General features: G+C 48.2%; 1 protein-coding gene across 1 annotated transcript in view; it reads right to left on the bottom strand.

Annotated features, from left to right (window-relative positions):
• DNAH9 (dynein axonemal heavy chain 9) overlaps positions 1 to 17,433 on the bottom strand; it is a 334,218-nt gene that overhangs the window by 305,822 nt on the left and 10,963 nt on the right. Inside the window, exons 4-8 of the mRNA XM_044249120.1 lie at positions 16,431 to 16,561; positions 12,764 to 12,975; positions 11,064 to 11,297; positions 4,592 to 4,759; positions 2,851 to 2,967 (exon numbers count right to left, since the gene is read on the bottom strand). Of these exons, the coding sequence (XP_044105055.1) occupies positions 2,851 to 2,967; positions 4,592 to 4,759; positions 11,064 to 11,297; positions 12,764 to 12,975; positions 16,431 to 16,561 (862 nt within the window). The remainder of the gene's footprint in view (positions 1 to 2,850; positions 2,968 to 4,591; positions 4,760 to 11,063; positions 11,298 to 12,763; positions 12,976 to 16,430; positions 16,562 to 17,433) is intronic.

The raw sequence follows: 17,433 nt of genomic DNA, 5'->3' as shown, positions 1-17,433 counted from the left end.
ATGTAGGGGTGGAGGGAACATACCTCAACATCATAAAGGTCATATTAAAAAGACCCACAGCAAATACCCTTCTCAATGGGGAAAAACTGTGGGCTTTCCCTCTGAGATCAGGAACATGACAGAGATGTCCACTCTCACCACTGCCGTTCGACATAGTACTAGAGGTCCTAGCCCCAGCAATCAGCCAGACAACAAAAAGAAATGAAAAAATATAAAATAAAAAATAAAATCCTGATAGGCAGAGAACTAGTTGAATTTTCATTCTTTGGAGACAATATGTAGAAAACCTGAAAGACTCCACCAAAAAAATTGCTAGAATTGATAGAAGAATTCAGCAAAGTTGCAGGATATAAAGTCCACGTACGGAAGTCTGCTGCATTTCTGTACACCAACAAGGAAGCATCAGAGAGAGAAATCAAGGAATCGATCCCCTTTACAATTGCACCCAAAAGCACAAGACAGCTAGAAATAAACCTAACCAAAGAAGTAAAAGTTCTGTGCTCTGAAAACTACAGAACACTTATGAAAGAAATTGAGGAAGACACAAAGAGATGGAAAAACATTCCATGCTCATTGGAGCAACAAACATTGGATTGGAAGAACAAACACTGTTAAAATGTCCGTACTACCTGAACCAATCTACGCACTCAAAGCAATCCCTATCAAAATAACACCACCAAAATTGGAAGGGGAGATGAACCATGAGAGACTATAGACTCTGAAAAACAATCTGAGGGGTTTGAAGTGGCGGGGGGGTGGGAGGTTGGGGTACCAGGTGGTGGGTATTATAGAGGGCACAGCTTGCATGGAGCACTGGGTGTGGTGAAAAAATAATGAATACTGTTTTTCTGAAAATAAATAAATTGGAAAAAAAAAATAACACCACCATTTTTCACAGAGCTGGAGCAAACAATTCTAAAATTTCCATGAAACCAGAAAAGATCCCAAAGAGCCAAAGGAATGTTGAAAAAGAAAACCAAAGCTGGTGACATCACAATTCCAGGCTTCAAGCTCTATTACAAAGCTGTAGTCATCAAGACAGTATCGTATTGGCACAAAACAGACAGATCCAAGGGACAGAGTGGAGAATCCAGAAATGGACCCTCAATTGTATGGTCAACTAATCTTCAGCAAAGCAAGAAAGAATATTCGATGGAAAAAAGTCTCTCTTAAACAAATGGTGTTGGGAAAATTGGGTAGCCACATGCAGAGGAATGAAATTGGATCACTGTCTTACCCCACACACGAAAATAAATGCAAAATGGATGAAAGACCGAAATGTGAGACAGGAATTCATTAAAATCCTAGAGGAGAACCTAGCAACCTCCTTGATCTCAGCCGCAGCAACTTCTGACTAGACATGTCTCCAAAGGCAAGGGAAACAAAAGCAAAAATGAACTATTGGGACTTCATCAGGATAAAAAGCTTCTGCACATCAAAGACAACAATCAACAAAACTAAAAAGCAACCTATAGAACAGGAGAAGATATTTGCAAATGTCTTATCAGATGAAGGACTGCTATCCAAAATCTGTAAAGAACTCATCAAACACAACACCCAAAAAGCAAAACAAAGACAAAAAACCAGTCAAGAAATGGGCAGAAGATATGAACAGACATTTCTCCAAAAAAGACATCCAGATGGCCAACAGACACATGAAAAAGTGCTCCACATCACTTAGCATCAGGGAAATAGAAATTAAAACCACAATGAGATACCACTTCACACCAGTCAGAATGGCCAAAATTAACAAGTCAGGAAATGACAGATGTTGGCGAGGATGTGGAGAACAGGGAACCCTCTTACATAGCTGGTGGGAAGGCAAGCTGGTGCAGTCATTCTGGAAAACAGTGTGGAGGTTTCTCAAAAAGTTGATAACAGAGCTACCTTATGACCCAGCAATTGTGTATTTACCCCAAAGATACAAATGTAGTGACCTGAAGGGGCACGTGTACCCGAATGTTTATAGCAGTAATGTCCACAATAGCCAAACTATGGAAAGAGCCCTGATGTCCATGGACAAATGAAGGGATAAGAAGATATGTGCGCATGTGTGCACACATGCACACACACACACACACTGGAATATTACTCAGCCATCAAAAAAACCCAAAATCTTACCACTTGCAATGACATGGACAGAACTAGTGGGTATTATGCTAAGCGAAGTAAGTCAGTCAGAGAAAGACAAATACAATATGATTTCACTCATATGCAGCATTTAAGAAACAAAACAAATGAACATAAGTGAAGGGAAGGAAGACTAAAGTAAGATGAAAACAGAGAGACAAACCGTAGAAGACTCTTAACTATAGGAAACAAACTGAAGGCCCCTGGAGGGGAGGGGGTGAGAGGATGGGGAAACTGGGTGATGGGCATGAAGGAGGGCACTTGACGTAATGAGCGCTGGGTGTCATATGCAACTGATGAATCACTAAATTCTACCCCTAAAACCTACCCCTAAAACAAATAATACACTATGTAAACTAACTCGAAATTAAATAATATTAAAGTGGGGAAAAAAGAAAAAAAAAGAGCTGCAAACTCTTCTGACTAAGCCAGCCAGGCACCTCTGGAACAACTATTTTGAAATGTATTTTTATGTTGCTGTGTTTCTACAAAAGCATTCATAATCAACCTGAGAAGCCCAGTTCTGTCCAGTCCTTTGCCCTAACTAGTTTACCCACAGTACTACTGGATTGACAAGAACAATTGTTCTCTGCAAGGCACAAAACAGTAGGAAGAGGATCCTTTCCCTCCTCTGCTAGGGTCGGGGGGTGAGGGGGACAGAGACTGGAGCACAACAGCACCCCCTTACTTACCCCACCACCACCGTCCTACTTCACAAACCTTAAAAGCGTGCTCCAAACCGGGGGCATCATCAAAGGCTTGACTGAAGATAGTTCCCAGTCTTCGGTCAAGATCTTCTACTCTCTGGTTAAATTCACACACGTCGTTTTCAAATTCCTGAAGAAGATAGAAGACAAACATCAAACATGATCTCCTCCAGTCCACTCCCACTTCGCTCTTTACGACAACCTCTGTCCTTGAGTTGGCTATTCCAAGGATTTGTTGTAACTTTCTTTTCTTTTCTTTTTTTTTTTTAAGATTTTATTTATTTATTTGACAGGCAGAGATCACAAGTAGGCAGAGAAGCAGGCAGAGAGAGAAAGGGAAGCAGGCTCCCCACTGAGCAGAGAGCCCGATGTGGGGCTCGATCCCAAGGCCCTAGGATCATGACCTGAGCGGAAGGCAGAGGCTTTAACCCACTGAGCCACCCAGGTGCCCTTGTTGTAACTTTCTAAACTTCACCTTGGCATTGCCTACTTTTTGCCCATGCAGACAATTAACCTGTTATTGCAGTTTTGTTTTCCTAGACCCTAGGCAAAAGGGTAAAGTGAGTGGGATGGGTGGTTGGCACTGTGTCACTGTCTCTCCGGGCTCCTCTCCTACCTCTTGAAGCCCCAAGTCCAGCTCATGCCGCCCCAAAGTCCACCACCCCGGCAGCACAGCCCCAGCAACAAGGTTAGCCTATCATTACCACCTACACTCCTCCCGTCCGCAACTCAAAATCCTATTATTTTTTTTTTTTTAGTGTAAACAAACTAATCTGGCCATGAGAAGAAAAGCAAGCTAATTAAACGAATACCCACGATTTCTTCTAGGTACACTTTAATTGGTTAGGGACGGCAGCTAGCCATTGTTCCTCCCCTTGCTAAATTTAGCAAATAAAGTTACAAGACACCCAGTTCAATTTAAATTTCAGATCAACAGTGAATATACACATATATTTTGAGGGTAAGCATGTCTCAATTATTTTATTTTATTGGGCAGCCCCAAGTGTGTTCTCTTCCTAGAAGGTACCAATTTCCCAAGAAACTTGGTTAACTCAAAGCTCTGATCTATGCAATCATTACCTGTGATTATGGCTTTCACAACACTGATGCGTATTCTTACAAAAAGACAAAGAGAAATAGAAAAGCATAGCAGTTTTCTCCCTCAGAAACCCAACCACACTAACACTGTAGTGTGTTTCCCTGTGCATGTAAGATGTGGTGCGTTTATTTTACCATTTGGTAGGAAACACACGGTATATATCTTATTTTGTTACCTGTCCCCCCACTTTTTTTTTCCCCCATACTTCAGATTCATGGAATTTTAGAAAGGGATATTTTCTGGGTTTGGCCAACTAATCTCCCACTGTTGGAAGGTGATCACAGCAGATTTCTGCTAAATTTCTTTCTCCTCTTCCCCTCCTGTACTCTTGCAATTCCTTTCCCCGTAACTCACCACTCCCTTCCCAGCATTCCATTCCCTGTTTCTGTACTGACCCTTCTGCTGCTTTTTTCCCTGCTGCAGGCTTGGACCCACAAGTCTCAGATGTCCCCGGGCTGCAGGTGACAGGTGGGCTCCTGTGTCCTTGATCCTGCCTACTGCAACACTGGCCTTCTCTTCCTCTAGAGGACTCCCTCCAGAACCAGGGCCAAAGGAAATACACAGGGAAATGCGTGTAAACACCCAGACCTTCCCACCTGGAGGCATCTGAGAAAGAGAAGAAGAAAGCTTGCAAGTTAGCCTTTCCCAGCCTCACCGTGCTCTGGAGGTCCAAGCAGTCGTAGGAGGACTCTGAGAAGACCCCGTACATCTCTTGAAATCCGTCGTACATTTGCTGGACCTGGCGACTCAGGGCATTCCCTCTTATGCCACTAAATTCAAGCTTTCCCAGTTGGTGGAAATCCAGGGTTGTCTTCAGGAGATCCTGCAGGGAAAATGCACAAAATAGTTAAAATGGGAACAACAGGGGCGCCTGGGTGGCTCAGGTCATGATCTTGGGGTCCTGGCATCCAGCCCCACATCGGGCTCCCTGCTCATTGGGGAGTCTGCTTCTCCCTCTCCCTTTACCCCTCCCCCTGCTTACACTGTGCTTCTCTCTCAAATAAATAAATAAAATGGTTAAAAATAAAATAAAATACTAACAATAGTAGCAGCAGCAGATAATACAGTAGTGCTGGGAAGGTCTAGAAATCACTGGGGTGGTGGTTGCTTAGGAAAATATGAAGGTGATTAGTATTGGGACCTTATTATTAGATTGGGTTTGTACAAACAACTCTTGGTGAAACTCACCAACAAGGCAAAGAGAAAGTATACATAAATAAAATTCACACAAACCAAAAAAAAAAAAAAAAATCAAATTTATGCTTCAGACTCTGTGTTCTCGAATAAATAATAAAACTTAACAACATTATTTGCATGATTGGTAGCTTTCCTTCTGATTTAAAAAAAAAAAAATCCATTTCAATGGGAGCATGTTGTCCAGTTTTAGAAGGACAGCAATCTTAGGGGATATTGACAGAAAGCGGATCCTCCAAACAGTCCGGAGGACAAGCTAAGGCGGAGACACCACCACTCCCAGCACCCACTCCTGCCAGGAAAAGTCAAGTGCAGGGTGTTCTTCCAAGTGTCTGCAGCCACGGCACCCCATGTGGCCAGCTGGGTGGCGGGGGGGGCGGGCAATCACGTGACATCTCTGTGTCGGGTTTCTTCATCTGTAACAGGGTAGCAATAATGGGAATGAAATAAGTCAGTGCTGGCTTAGGATTTAGGCCAGTGCCTGGTACGCACTTAATACACGGTATGTATTACTGTCACTGTGGTAGTTGATATGGCCATGTCCCGGCCGTGCTCAGAATTAAGGGACAGGTGGACAGCTCAGAGCCTCGGGCAGGAACCCCTCCCAAGGCCCCAGAAGCTGCTTCGTCTGACAGGAGCCTCCAGAACACGCTAACATGACAGACTGCATTTATCTCTCATGAATTCTGGTCTGAAATCACAGAAGCTACAAACCAAGACTCTCCCCTTACAACTTCCAGTGTAGGCGCATGAGTCTTTGACAAGAGAGACAATGATGGCCTTTGGGTGGTTTTGGGGTCTTCTACCCTGAAGGAGATTGAAGGGCAAGTACATGAAACACTGTGTCACAGGGGAGAAAACCCAGAGGGTCCTGGTTCCACTCCGGGAACTCCCTGCTGCCAGGGACTCCAGGTGGCCAATGGCCACCGCTGCGGGTTCACCAGTCAGCCCAGTGAAAGCCTGCCCAGACTCCTTTCTCTCGTTGGGACACCAAGACCTGCAACAGAGACAGGGGCAGCGGGAAGTGCTAAGATGGGCCTGGTTTGCCCTGCATTACCAGGAGGGCACCCTGAAGGCTGGAGCAGCCTATCGAACAACTCTTGTCCTTGGCTATGCTCAGGCATGTTCATCAACAAGTGGCTTGAGTCAGGGAGGAGAGAAGCAGAGAGAACCAGCCATGGAGAAGGAAAACCTATGCCTGGACCAGGGGCTCTTTCTTGCCTGTGATGGTGGGAAATGGGGCAGACTTTATGTAAAAACATGGTTCAGGGATGCCTGGGTGGCTCAGTTGTTAAGATTCTGCCTTTGGCTCAGGTCATGATCCCAGGGTTCTGGGATCAAGCCCCGGCTTCACCCTCCCTGCTCAGCAGGAAGCCTGCTTCTCCCTCTCCCACTCTCCCTGCTTGTGTTCCCTCTCTCGCTGTGTCTCTCTCTGTCAAATAAATAAATAAACTCTTTAACAAAAATAAAAAATAAAAATAAAAACATGGTTCAACTTTACATACAGGGAGGAAAACAGAAATGAATTTGATTTAAATGAAATTGACTTAAGTAGTAAATCAAATCATTCAAGAAGTACTTAGTTGTAATCAGCGTGAAGGAGAAAGGTGTTTGTGCTATGGAATATCACCTGGGTACTTATCTTTCCTAATTCCGCGGAATTTCTATTTCAATTTTTAGGAAAATACTCTCTAACCACGTTAAAAGGCAGATGCATCCCGACAGGTTTGATGACATCAGAAAACTAGATGGTATTTTGTGGCACTATTTTAGTCTCAAGCCTACTTGAAGCATGGTCTCGGGTCCCAGAAATACCACAGTATCTTCTGCCCCTGGGAGTCCTAGACGCCGAAGAAACATTTGTTGAATAGAAAACTGTATGATCTGTAAACTCACACTCAGCTACAACAGCTCCGGGAGACGGTGACAGGTCAGCAGAGAACCTAAAAACCAGGGACTCCAGAGCAATTGGAGCAAATAAGAAAAATTAGAGAAGAGAAGCACATTAAGTAGCATGGTGAGACGGCCATTAAGTGTCTGAAGGACCTCGGTCAAGTGCAAGGCAGACCCCAGGGTGGTCCTCCTCAGAGGGCTGAAATACAGCAAATGAGGGAAGAGGACAAAAAAGCGGATTTGGCCTCCACTGGCAGGTTGCACTTGTAACACAACCTGCACTTGACCCTGCTGACCTACCCCCAAATGGCAATTTCACATGGTTCCACTTAATAAAACAAAACAGTCTCGTGTGGAGAAATGCCGGACTATATATAGAACGGAGCGGTAAGAGAGGTGGTGAGCTCTCCATCACCGCATGGCTTTTCGAAGAAGTCTGACATCAGAGACGTCGTAGAGAAGGTTCCTGAATCAGGCGGAAAGTTGTCTCCCAACTGTGGAAACAGACATTGTGGGATGGGGACTATGACTTTGATTCTTAACATATCTGAATGCCAGTTCTTTCTGTTATTTATTTAGATGTCCTCGCAAAACAGATAAAAGGTTAATTCAAGCCAATATGAGGCTTAACTGATGCTTAAAAATATCCTAGGACTAAGGGCTCAAAGGCCCTGGGTACCCCCCCAACCCTGGTCTGCCATTTCCCAGCTACGCAGCTTCAAGCTAGACACCCAACATCCCTAAAGGAACCTTACCTCCCCGTGCACACACCACGTGGTTCGCTACCTCCTGACACGCACGCCAGTGGGGCTTCTGCATGACACGGTGAGTGCCTTGGTGTGACGTCCATAGGCGATGGCCACTGTCATGTGCTACCATCACGCTGATGTCACTAGCTCAGGGTGGTGGATAAGAGAGGTCCAAGGGCTGATTTTACAGCTCCCGGCCGGATCCCCCAAAGAGCATGGGGTCCCAGGCAGCGGACCGGTTGCATGGGTCCTCTACAACAAATGAGCAACCTTTAACAGCGGCGATGGGGGGCAGGGCTCCACTTGTGCCGTGGCCTGTGAGGCGTGGACTTGAAAGCAGGAATGATGACCAAACCCCACAAACACAAGCCTGGTCTCGAAGGAGAGGTCACGCCACCCATCTTAAAAGAAATGCCTCCAGAATTCATTAAGGGAGAGCACAAAGCAGGCATTCATGGATGAAAATCTTGAAAGGTCGTTGGGTGAAAGACTGTTTTCTTTACCTTTCGACAGAGGCCAACCTTATGTAGCTAATGGTCTCCTACGTGGCCACATGCTCGGGCCGGCTGAAAGGGAAGCCGCCCCAATTAGGCTGGGGAGAAGGAGGCAGCAGAGCGGCTGCAGATGGTGGAAGGAGCCGAGGAACGCGGTGCACATTAGGTCAGCTGATTACCTCTCCCCCTGCTAATCACCTCGCATAAAGCCTCAGCAGGAAATCATTTTGTCTCCAAGTGAATCACAGCTTTACAGCAATTTGATCATGAAAGAAAGGAGGGTTCTCTCCAAGACGCTTTGGACATTGTGGGTAGGGAAGAGGCTACAGGCATAAACAGAAGGGGAGAGGGGAGGAGAGGGAAGGAGAGGGAGGGTCTGCCACCTCCCTGCAACGAGGGCACAAAAAAGGAGCCAAGCCCCGTGTGGGGTGTGTGTGCATGTGCATGTGTGTGCACTAGAGCCCCAAATAGGAAGGCAGGGTGACGGAGGGAAGTCAAGAGGCAGCCAAGCCCCTCTTTTCCCCTTTGAATTTTGACTGTTGCAATTGCGAAGATTTTATATATTTTTGGTTTTTCCTTAGGAAGTCATAAAGTCAAAGAAAGAAGACCCTTTCATGGAAGGGGGGTGGTTTATAATTTGACCCAAATGATTTATTTTTAAAAAAGAGTTAGGGATCAGGCAGTAGACATTGGGTACAAAGATGCAGAATCGAGAGTATGAGGGCAAATGAAAGGCACAAAATCAGTTCCAAACCCTCTCAACGCAGGGAGGGAAGCAGGGCAAGAGGGGCCGGGCCCTTCGGAGCTCCTTGGGAGATTTACAATTTTGCTGGAGAGGTAATAAATGCCAGCCAAACCTCCCCGCCCTGTGTGACCACGGGCACGTGACCTTACCAGTCATACTTAGTAAGGGCACTGGTACCCAGCCCGGGCTGGGTGTCAGTTGCCCACCAGAGCTGGAGGTAGGCTCCTAAAACACGTTGGTTCTTGATTTTCTTGTGCTTCCTTTCCCTCCCCCAGGACTGGCTCCATCAGAGATCAGCTGGATCCCGGTTGGGAGGAGGAGGAGGGGGAGAAGGGGGAGGACGTTGGTAACCTGAGAACACAATCCCTCTGCGAGCTCAGACCTGCCCACTCTGCACAGCAATTTACAGCCCCCCCAACCCCCTCCTCGCCCAGCCCCCAACTTTAGTTTCAGCAGGTGCCCAGAGGGAAGAGGCCATCTGCACAATAAAACTTTCTTGTGCCAAAGAGCAGGGAGAAAAGCAATACAGATCAGAGGGGAAGAAATCCAAGGGAATGAGGGAGATGAAAAACCAGGCTTTTTACAACATAACCCGGGCCATGGGCATGCAGAAGAGTAAAGGTACCGATGTCATCTTGTTAGCGTGGTTTTTTGTATTTGTTAATTCTTGCCATCCACATCTCGGTGGCCACATATTAGAAGGGCAAGATGAAGAAGGCGAGGTTCATGCTAATCTCACTGAGGAGAAGCAGATTAATCCCATTTCAAACAGGCATTGATCACAGAGATACACAGAATGTTAACTACAGGGCCACATGAAACACGCTCCCAAAAGATCAACAGCCCTGTGTCCTCTGTGCTGAGCCGAGCAGAGGAGCGATGGGGGAGCCAGAGGGCAAGGGGATGAGTCAGAGTGAACGTTAGGGAGAGGAAACTTGGAAGAGGGGAGAAAATGCTAACACAGGGGGAGGAGGCAGCCACACGGGAAGGAAGATCACAGAAAGACAGGGTGAACAGAAAGGTAAGGAAAACAAAACAGAAAGAACTAACAGAAGGGAAGGAAGAAGGGAGGGAGGGAGGGAGGAAGGGAGACAAAAGTGAAAGGGAAGGGGGACAGGTGGGAAGGGAAGAGGAAAGGAGGGGGTGGCATCTGACCTCAGAGCGGAGAGGCAAGCCAGAGCGAAGGACAGCAGACTCAAGGGGTCAGGGGCGGCGGGGGGGACGAAGCAGGAAGACACAGTGGGACAACATTGAAGCCATCCTCTAATTAAAGTGGGGCAACTATTTTTCATGGCTCTGTGCCATTGATTCAGAAAGACAGACCAGCCTGGAGCACTCCTACGAGGGTAACGACTCCAGAGAGCTCCTGTTTACTGAAGACGCCCAGCACACAAGATGCCCTATTGTTACCATACCATCCATATGCAAAGTCCCATCATTAGCATGTGTGCCCAGGGCTAGAGGCGGGGCATGCTCTCCTTCCTTTGGAGGGGAAGCTAGGGCGGCTGCTGGGCCGGAAAGCTGGGGGGGGGGGGGGGGCGGTGCGGCGCTGGCTGGTATCCCACCCAGGTCGCCATGCTGGGCAGGTTGGAGCCCAAGTGTTCCTCCGGAACAGACAGGAAGGGGTTGATGGCAATAGGGAAACAGAGCAGCAGGAGGCACTTAGGATAAAGGAGATGTCCATTACTTGTTCTCTCCACCATCCAGTGAAGCATTTAAGGTGTGCTTCATGTAAGATCTAGCTTCTGGCTTTCTCCCTTAGACACTCTCTCCATCTCTAGGCCATTCCCCATCTTTCCCTGGAGAAATTCTTCTCCAGTTTCAACATGTGTTTCCTCTAGAGCTCCCCACTTTCTCAGAGCCCCTCTGAATTAGGGGGCCCTCTTTCCTGTTCCCGGTTAACACACCCAATTCACGTTTATCATGACGTGTAATACTTCCCCCCACCCCCAAACTGACGTTCCCTGATTCTGTGACTGTCTGCCTGCCTCCTCCTGCTCTTGCTTCCTGCCGAGTCCAGCCGGGAGCCTGACCGTGAACAAGAACACCCACCTGCACCATGATCAGCCGCCCCAGGAAGCCGTCCAATCGCTCAAAGACCAAAGAAGACTGGAAATCCCACTCCTGGACCTCCTGGTTCTCCTTGAAGTAAGTGCGGAGATGCTCCCTTCTGTCCTGAAAGCCCTGCTTGAAGCAGCTCAGTGTGTCCACGGCCATGTGCAGCTTCCTCTGACTTTCCTCCGCCTCACTTCTCAGGAGGCCCTCTGGGTGGAGGTAATTAGAGGCCTGGAACACAAACAGATCTGGGATCCTGAGCATACAAGGGTGCAGGGCACCCTACAATTTTTGCCCATTCCCCCCAACTCTGAGTGGAATAATTGGCCCAGCGGTACTTTCCAGAAGCATCCTCTAGGAGACCTTCTGGCCCTGTCCTCAGTTCAGCAGGTGGACTGGGACCTGGGCTCAAGCCACACTGTCTGGGACTGGTGCAGGTGCCTGAGCAGAGGAACCACCATGAACTTCGGTGGGGCCAGCTGGGGCTGGGGGACGTGTTCTTCCCCGGGTGTTCTCTTGTGACTAATATAGTCAAGTAATTCAAAAGCAAGAATTCTTTGAGAACGTGTTTCCAAGAGCCTTGAACCTAGAAAGCTAGGAAGCGGAATCAGGACAGTCGCCTTCACCACCACCAGGCAGGGCAGAAATGACCACGTCCTGGTGACATCATCTGAGCCTTCCTGTTGGCCGGGACTGAAGCCAGCCTGGCCTCAGGCTTTTGAGGTACATGAACCGATAAATTATCTTTTTGTTGATGCTGATTTGGGTTGGGTTTTCATATCCTTCCAATCACAAGAGTCCTGGATGATGAACAGGCAGCAATGGAAGAATGCTGGTCTAGCAGTCAAACAACAGCTTCCAGTCCTGGATTGGGTGATCTTTGGTGACTTAGTTAACCTCCTAGAGCCTAGAGTCGTTAAATGCTGATAATAAATTAAGGCTCTCCCTGCCTTTCTCATGGGATTCATCTAAGAATGGCCAAGGTCTTGAATGTCACAGCACCTGGCAGGCTGCAATGGGCTCTGCAGATGTTAGTTGTTACCAATCACTCTTTACATATGTTCACCGTGTTCTCACAGCTCCTTAGAGGTAAAAGAAGCCAATTTAGGAGGCAGATCACTCAAGCCTCATTATGGTCCCAAGTTCTGTTTATAGGCAGAACAGCCTGAGGTTTGTGCTGTACTGGTTGGTGTTGCAGCGGAGTCCCTAAGAAGGAGGAGGAGTGTGGAGCATGAGGTCTTTGTAGCTGAGTTCATAGCACATGGAGGGCATGGGTGCACTGGATGCAGACAGGTCCTCTTCTTTTGGCCATTGCACAGTGGGGAACATGAGATGCACAGAGCAGGTAAGTTACTTGCCCAGGCACACACAGCAAACAGGTGGTAAGGCAAAATTCGTCACAAGGACGCCTGGCTCTGGAGGCAGGATTCTTAACTGCTGGGTTTTGCCCTGACCGTGGGCACAGAGCACTGAGGGTGAAACTTACCATGCCCACTCTTTGCCTGACCCCAAGTCGTGGGCAGTGGGCGCAGGAAGACTGGTCCGCCCATGTATACCAGCACTACAGAGGACACCTCTGTGACTTATCGGCAGTGACTGTAAAATAATCCTTTGGACCATAATTATTTCCCTGCCCTGAAAAAAGTGCCCCCTTTACTCTTCCCTGGGACTCAGTGTCCCCCCTTCCTTGGGCTGACCTGCTGGATAAGGAGGTTGCAGATCTCCTGCAGTAGCACCGTAAGCCGCCCCGGGGAGCGGTAGGACTTGCAGGTGACCCAGATCAGACAGACCACGTGGAGCAGGGGCTGCAGCCGTGGCTTCACCTCGGGAAACTCCAGGCTCTCCAGGAGCTCCAGGTGGCGGGAGAGTGGCTTCAGGTGCACTTGGATGTCCCGTGCCTCTGCCAGAGCTGGAAGGGATTGAAGATGGTCACCTTCCCTGCTTGGGGCTCATACCCACCCAGGGGAGCCCAGGTGCCTGGGATCGAAGATCTGCAGAACAGTGGCTATAATTTCTGGGCAGCTGAAATAATGGTCTGGTGAGACTCTCTGACAAAAGTCCTGTATCTGGGCTTCTGCCTGGCTCTGCTAGCCCCATTCCGGTGACCAGTGTTAGAAGGTATTCTGCTGCTGCTAGATCCGAGGCCATCCAAAGTAGATGACAAGGGACAAGTTTTAGAGTCAGAAGGCTCTGCCTTCAAATGCGAAGGTCTGAACACGGCACAAACAGAACCCGTACACCGTCAGCACAGCCTCTGGACCAGAGCAGGTACTGCATAAAAGAATGTTGAGATGACTATTTGCTAATAAGCTGTCTCAGTGAGCTGGTACCAAGGAGCATCACAGGGAATAGAGAGAGAGAGCACAGACTGACTACGGCAAGGTTTTCAAAGTCAGAGGAGTCTCCCACCATTTCCTTTGAACACAGCCAAGGAAAGGGAGGTGCCTTTCATTAGTGGCCTTGTGGGGACTGAGGGGGAAAGGAGGAAACCCAGTAAGTGTCGCAGACTAATTCTGCAGATTGACTGAGAGGAAATGCAAAAGCCCCTTGAACAAAACTGATCTGGAAGGGGGGGCATTTATAAAGCCTGGCTCTTTCCTGGACAGAAAATCAGACAGTATCGCATGAGCCCAGATGGTCTCAGGTTATATCGTGGTGATGAAGCTCTGTCTTCATCCTAAAGGAAGCTCAAAATAGACACTCTTTCTTTTCAGTATGCTAGGCATTGTTCTACTTGCTAGACATAAACCATCTCATTGCAAACCCTGTGTGGTAGCTTTTTTACTCCCACTTTACAAGGGAAGAAATCAGGGGTGCCTGGGTGGCTCAGTCAGTTAAGCATCCATTTTGGCTAAAGTCATGACCTCAGGGCCATGAGATTGAGCCTCACGTCAGGCTTCATGCTCAGTGTGGAGTCTGCTTGACATTCTCCCTCTCCCTCTGCCCCTCCCACCCATGCTCTCTCTCCCTAATAAATCAATCGATCTTAAAGAAACAAGGGAAGAAATCAAAACCTACATACCTTGCCTAGGGCTTTCCCTCCAAAAATCGGCTGGCCCTGCCTAGATGAGCCAAAGCAAGATCACCCCAAGTTGCAGGGTTGAACCCTGGCGTGATGGCCATGGGGCTCACTCCACCATGAGTAGTCAATGTGTACATTTATACCTTATATCCCAAGTGGGAAGTCGTACGCGAATCAAGTTTTCGAAAATCCAGTATTGTGAACTGAGCGGGGAGTGGAGAGAACTGTGTGGGAGTGGGGGTACGTGCTTTCATCAGCTGTGCCAACAGGCACTACTCTAGCTTTCATATGCACCGTGAGAGAGGCGGCCAAGGACACAGGGCCAGAGAAGTCTTCTTTTTAGGATACCTTTTTAAAAAAAGCAAACCCTCAATCCTTTAATCCTATAAGTAGGCTTTTCCTGGATTTTTAAGGGCATGGTATTTGAGGGTTGGCTCACCCAGTCCCGGGTGCGATCACAACTTGGCTACAAGGCAGGTGAAGAAAGAAACGTACAACATTAAGCTCACGCCTCTTGAAAACTATAAATACAAACAGCCAGTTGCACGGGGATGCCCAGTGCTTGGCTGGTCAGTCGTTGACAACAGGCTCTTCAGGGACAAGAGCCTTTATGCCTGGTGGCCTGAGATGAGACCTTTCCTGCAGGAACCTGTTGCTTCCTGGGGCCCAAGGGTCTTCATTTCCAGTTCCACTTCTGGCAATCTTGTCCCTACTCTATTGCCTCTACCCTTTTAACCTCCTTCCCTTCTCACCATTTTCCAGTCCGTGCCCACCGATCCAGGAATATTTTCCTCTCCCACCCCTCCATACATCACTGAGCCAAAGAGCTGCTCTGATCATGACCAATATGAATAACACACACAGTAGGTCCTTCTAGGTTCAAGGAAGACAGATGCTCTGAAATTAAATTAGAAATGAGCTCAATTGCTCAAATTCAAATTAAATTAGAAACGGGAAGCTCAAAAGCTCAAAAAAGCTCTAAAATCTTTTTAAGACCAATTTTGAGTTGTTATTTTAAAGTCATCTCTACACCCAATGTGGGGCTTGAGCTTACAACCCTGAGATCGAGAGTCGTACGCATCACCAACTGAGACGGCCGGGCGTCCCTCCAAAATCTTTTTATTCTCAGAAGACCCCATCAGAATTTCTGACCATGCCTTTGCCTAACTGCTATCATCAAAATCCCTTTGGGGTGTCTCCCACGATCATCTCACACCAAGAGTGATGCACACCTGCTTTTGGGGGACCCCCCCTCCCATTTGAACTGAAGTATAAATTGGGGACAACTACCAATTTTCCCCTGGGACACAAAATCTCTCAGTGAAGCAATAAATGGGGGCCCCAAGAGGGATCTCATTCCGAGCCAGCTTTATGTGCTGGCTGTCCAATGTCTGTGGTAAGATTTTAGGGCCCAAGAGGACCTCGAAGACTAGCCTCTTATGCCAGCTTCTCCTCTGTTATTCAGTGTATGTTAAGAACACCACCACTGGCACCTTTATTCCTTTAGCTGAGGGGTTTTACCCTATGCCATGAGGAGGAGATGGTGGGGCAGGGCCAACAATGGTTCTGGATGCCGGACATGCCCCTCTGTAAAGGACCAAATGTGCTTGATTAGGTTTATATTTTGGACTTCCATAGAAAGAGAAATGATAGAGGAAAAAAATGTTGGAAAAATCACTGCCTGGATTAAGCTTAAATCTCATGACATTGCGAACATCTTCAAAAGCCCATTCTGACCTCCAAGGCTAGAGGAAGTTTGATAGGAGAAAGGAAAGAAGCAAAGTGCCCGGATGAGGGGAGAAGGAGCCCTAAAATCCTTTACCTCCACCTAATTATAGACTTTGCTGGCTTGGCAATTTTGACAAGGGCCGATCTTGTCTGCTGCTCCGGCGGCTAGGCCCATCCAAGAGCAGGAACAGAAAAAGCAGAAGGGAGCTAGAAACACCGGAGAGCCTTCTCAAGGAGCTAGGGGCAGAGGGAGCTGCATCCCAGAGGTGAGACTCCAACATGCACAAGACGACTTCCACTATATCATCTCACAGTGGCCCAGGGAAGCCCCCGCCAGAAGACTGTGTGCCACAACCGTGGTTACACACTGAAGCCCAGAGAGGTTAGGTGACTTCACTGAGGTCAGAAAGCACTTGCAATGCAAACTGAGCCCAAGAGTCCTGCTTTCCTGCTCCCAGATTTCATGTTCTTGCTGCCAAGCTTGAGTGGGTCAGGTTGGAGGGTTTTAAGAACGGGAAGTTGCGGACATCAGCAACTTTCCGAGGAAGATAACTCGGCGCGAAATAGGAAACTGGCCTCTGATGTTATGTGGGAAAATTCTGGCGGGTACTCACCTGCTTGGACATCTCTGAACATGGCTTGGAAAGCTGGGAAGTAGCTGCTCTGAAGCTTGTCCAGGAGCCTCGCCATGCCCCTTCCCTTTACGGCTCTCAGTTGATCATAAATGTATTCCAGATCCTCAGACCTGCAACACAGGGGAGAGGGGTGAGTCCAGGGTACCCGGGCCACAACATGATGACCCACCCTCGGGGAGACAGAGAGGAGCCCTGCCTCCAGCTGCTCCCAGAGAGGCTGGCTCCAGCCCTGTGGAGCAGGGCATCTGTTCCTGGAACAATGAGAGCAAAAGCCAGAGTTGGGGACCTGGGTTCAGAGGGGCAGCCCTAGGAGGTAGCAGCAGGGCGCACTGCTGTGACCATCTGGTGGCTCAGAAGCCTGGCAGCTGGAGGTCATTAGCTCTGGCAGTCAGGTTTGGGGCGGGCGACGGAGGTGTTGTCAGAGCACAGCTGCTGGAGAAGAGCTCCTCAGCAGGTCAGAGGAATGGTCAGAGATGGGACAAGAGGACAGGGCATCTCAGCACGGAGGCACAAATGGGGCTGGAGCCCCACAGTCATGCCCACTTATGTGACACAGACATGCTCTCCGTTCAATGCCAGGACAGGATCATGGGCCTCAAACAGCTTCCTGTGTCCTTTGGAGTAAAGGATTAAGCAGCACAGTGATAAAGAGAAGCAAGGAAGAGTGGGAAGGAGAAGCAGCAACAGTTGGGTCTTTCTGGAATCCCGTGCGGCTGGGACACCGTGGAGAATGGGCTCTGCAGCCCTCCTGATGATTGGCTGGGACCCAGGAGAGGCCATTCTGCAGGCAGCCAACTGTCTAAACTCCTCTCTCTTTTTTCAGATCCTTACAAAAATGTGTGTGCATGGAACTTTGACTGTCCAAGGAGGAGGGAGTAGAAGAGCAGAAGAAAAATATGAGAGAGACTTCATTAATTTTACATTTGGGTCTTCAAAGAACCTTTGAAGAAATGGCAGAAGGCAGAATGAGCTCCAGAAAGGA

The sequence above is a fragment of the Neovison vison genome, chromosome 5 (genome assembly GCF_020171115.1).
Source record: "Neovison vison isolate M4711 chromosome 5, ASM_NN_V1, whole genome shotgun sequence".
NCBI classification, from domain to species: Eukaryota; Metazoa; Chordata; class Mammalia; order Carnivora; family Mustelidae; genus Neogale; species Neogale vison.
This window is presented reverse-complemented; position numbering and strand designations above follow the sequence as displayed.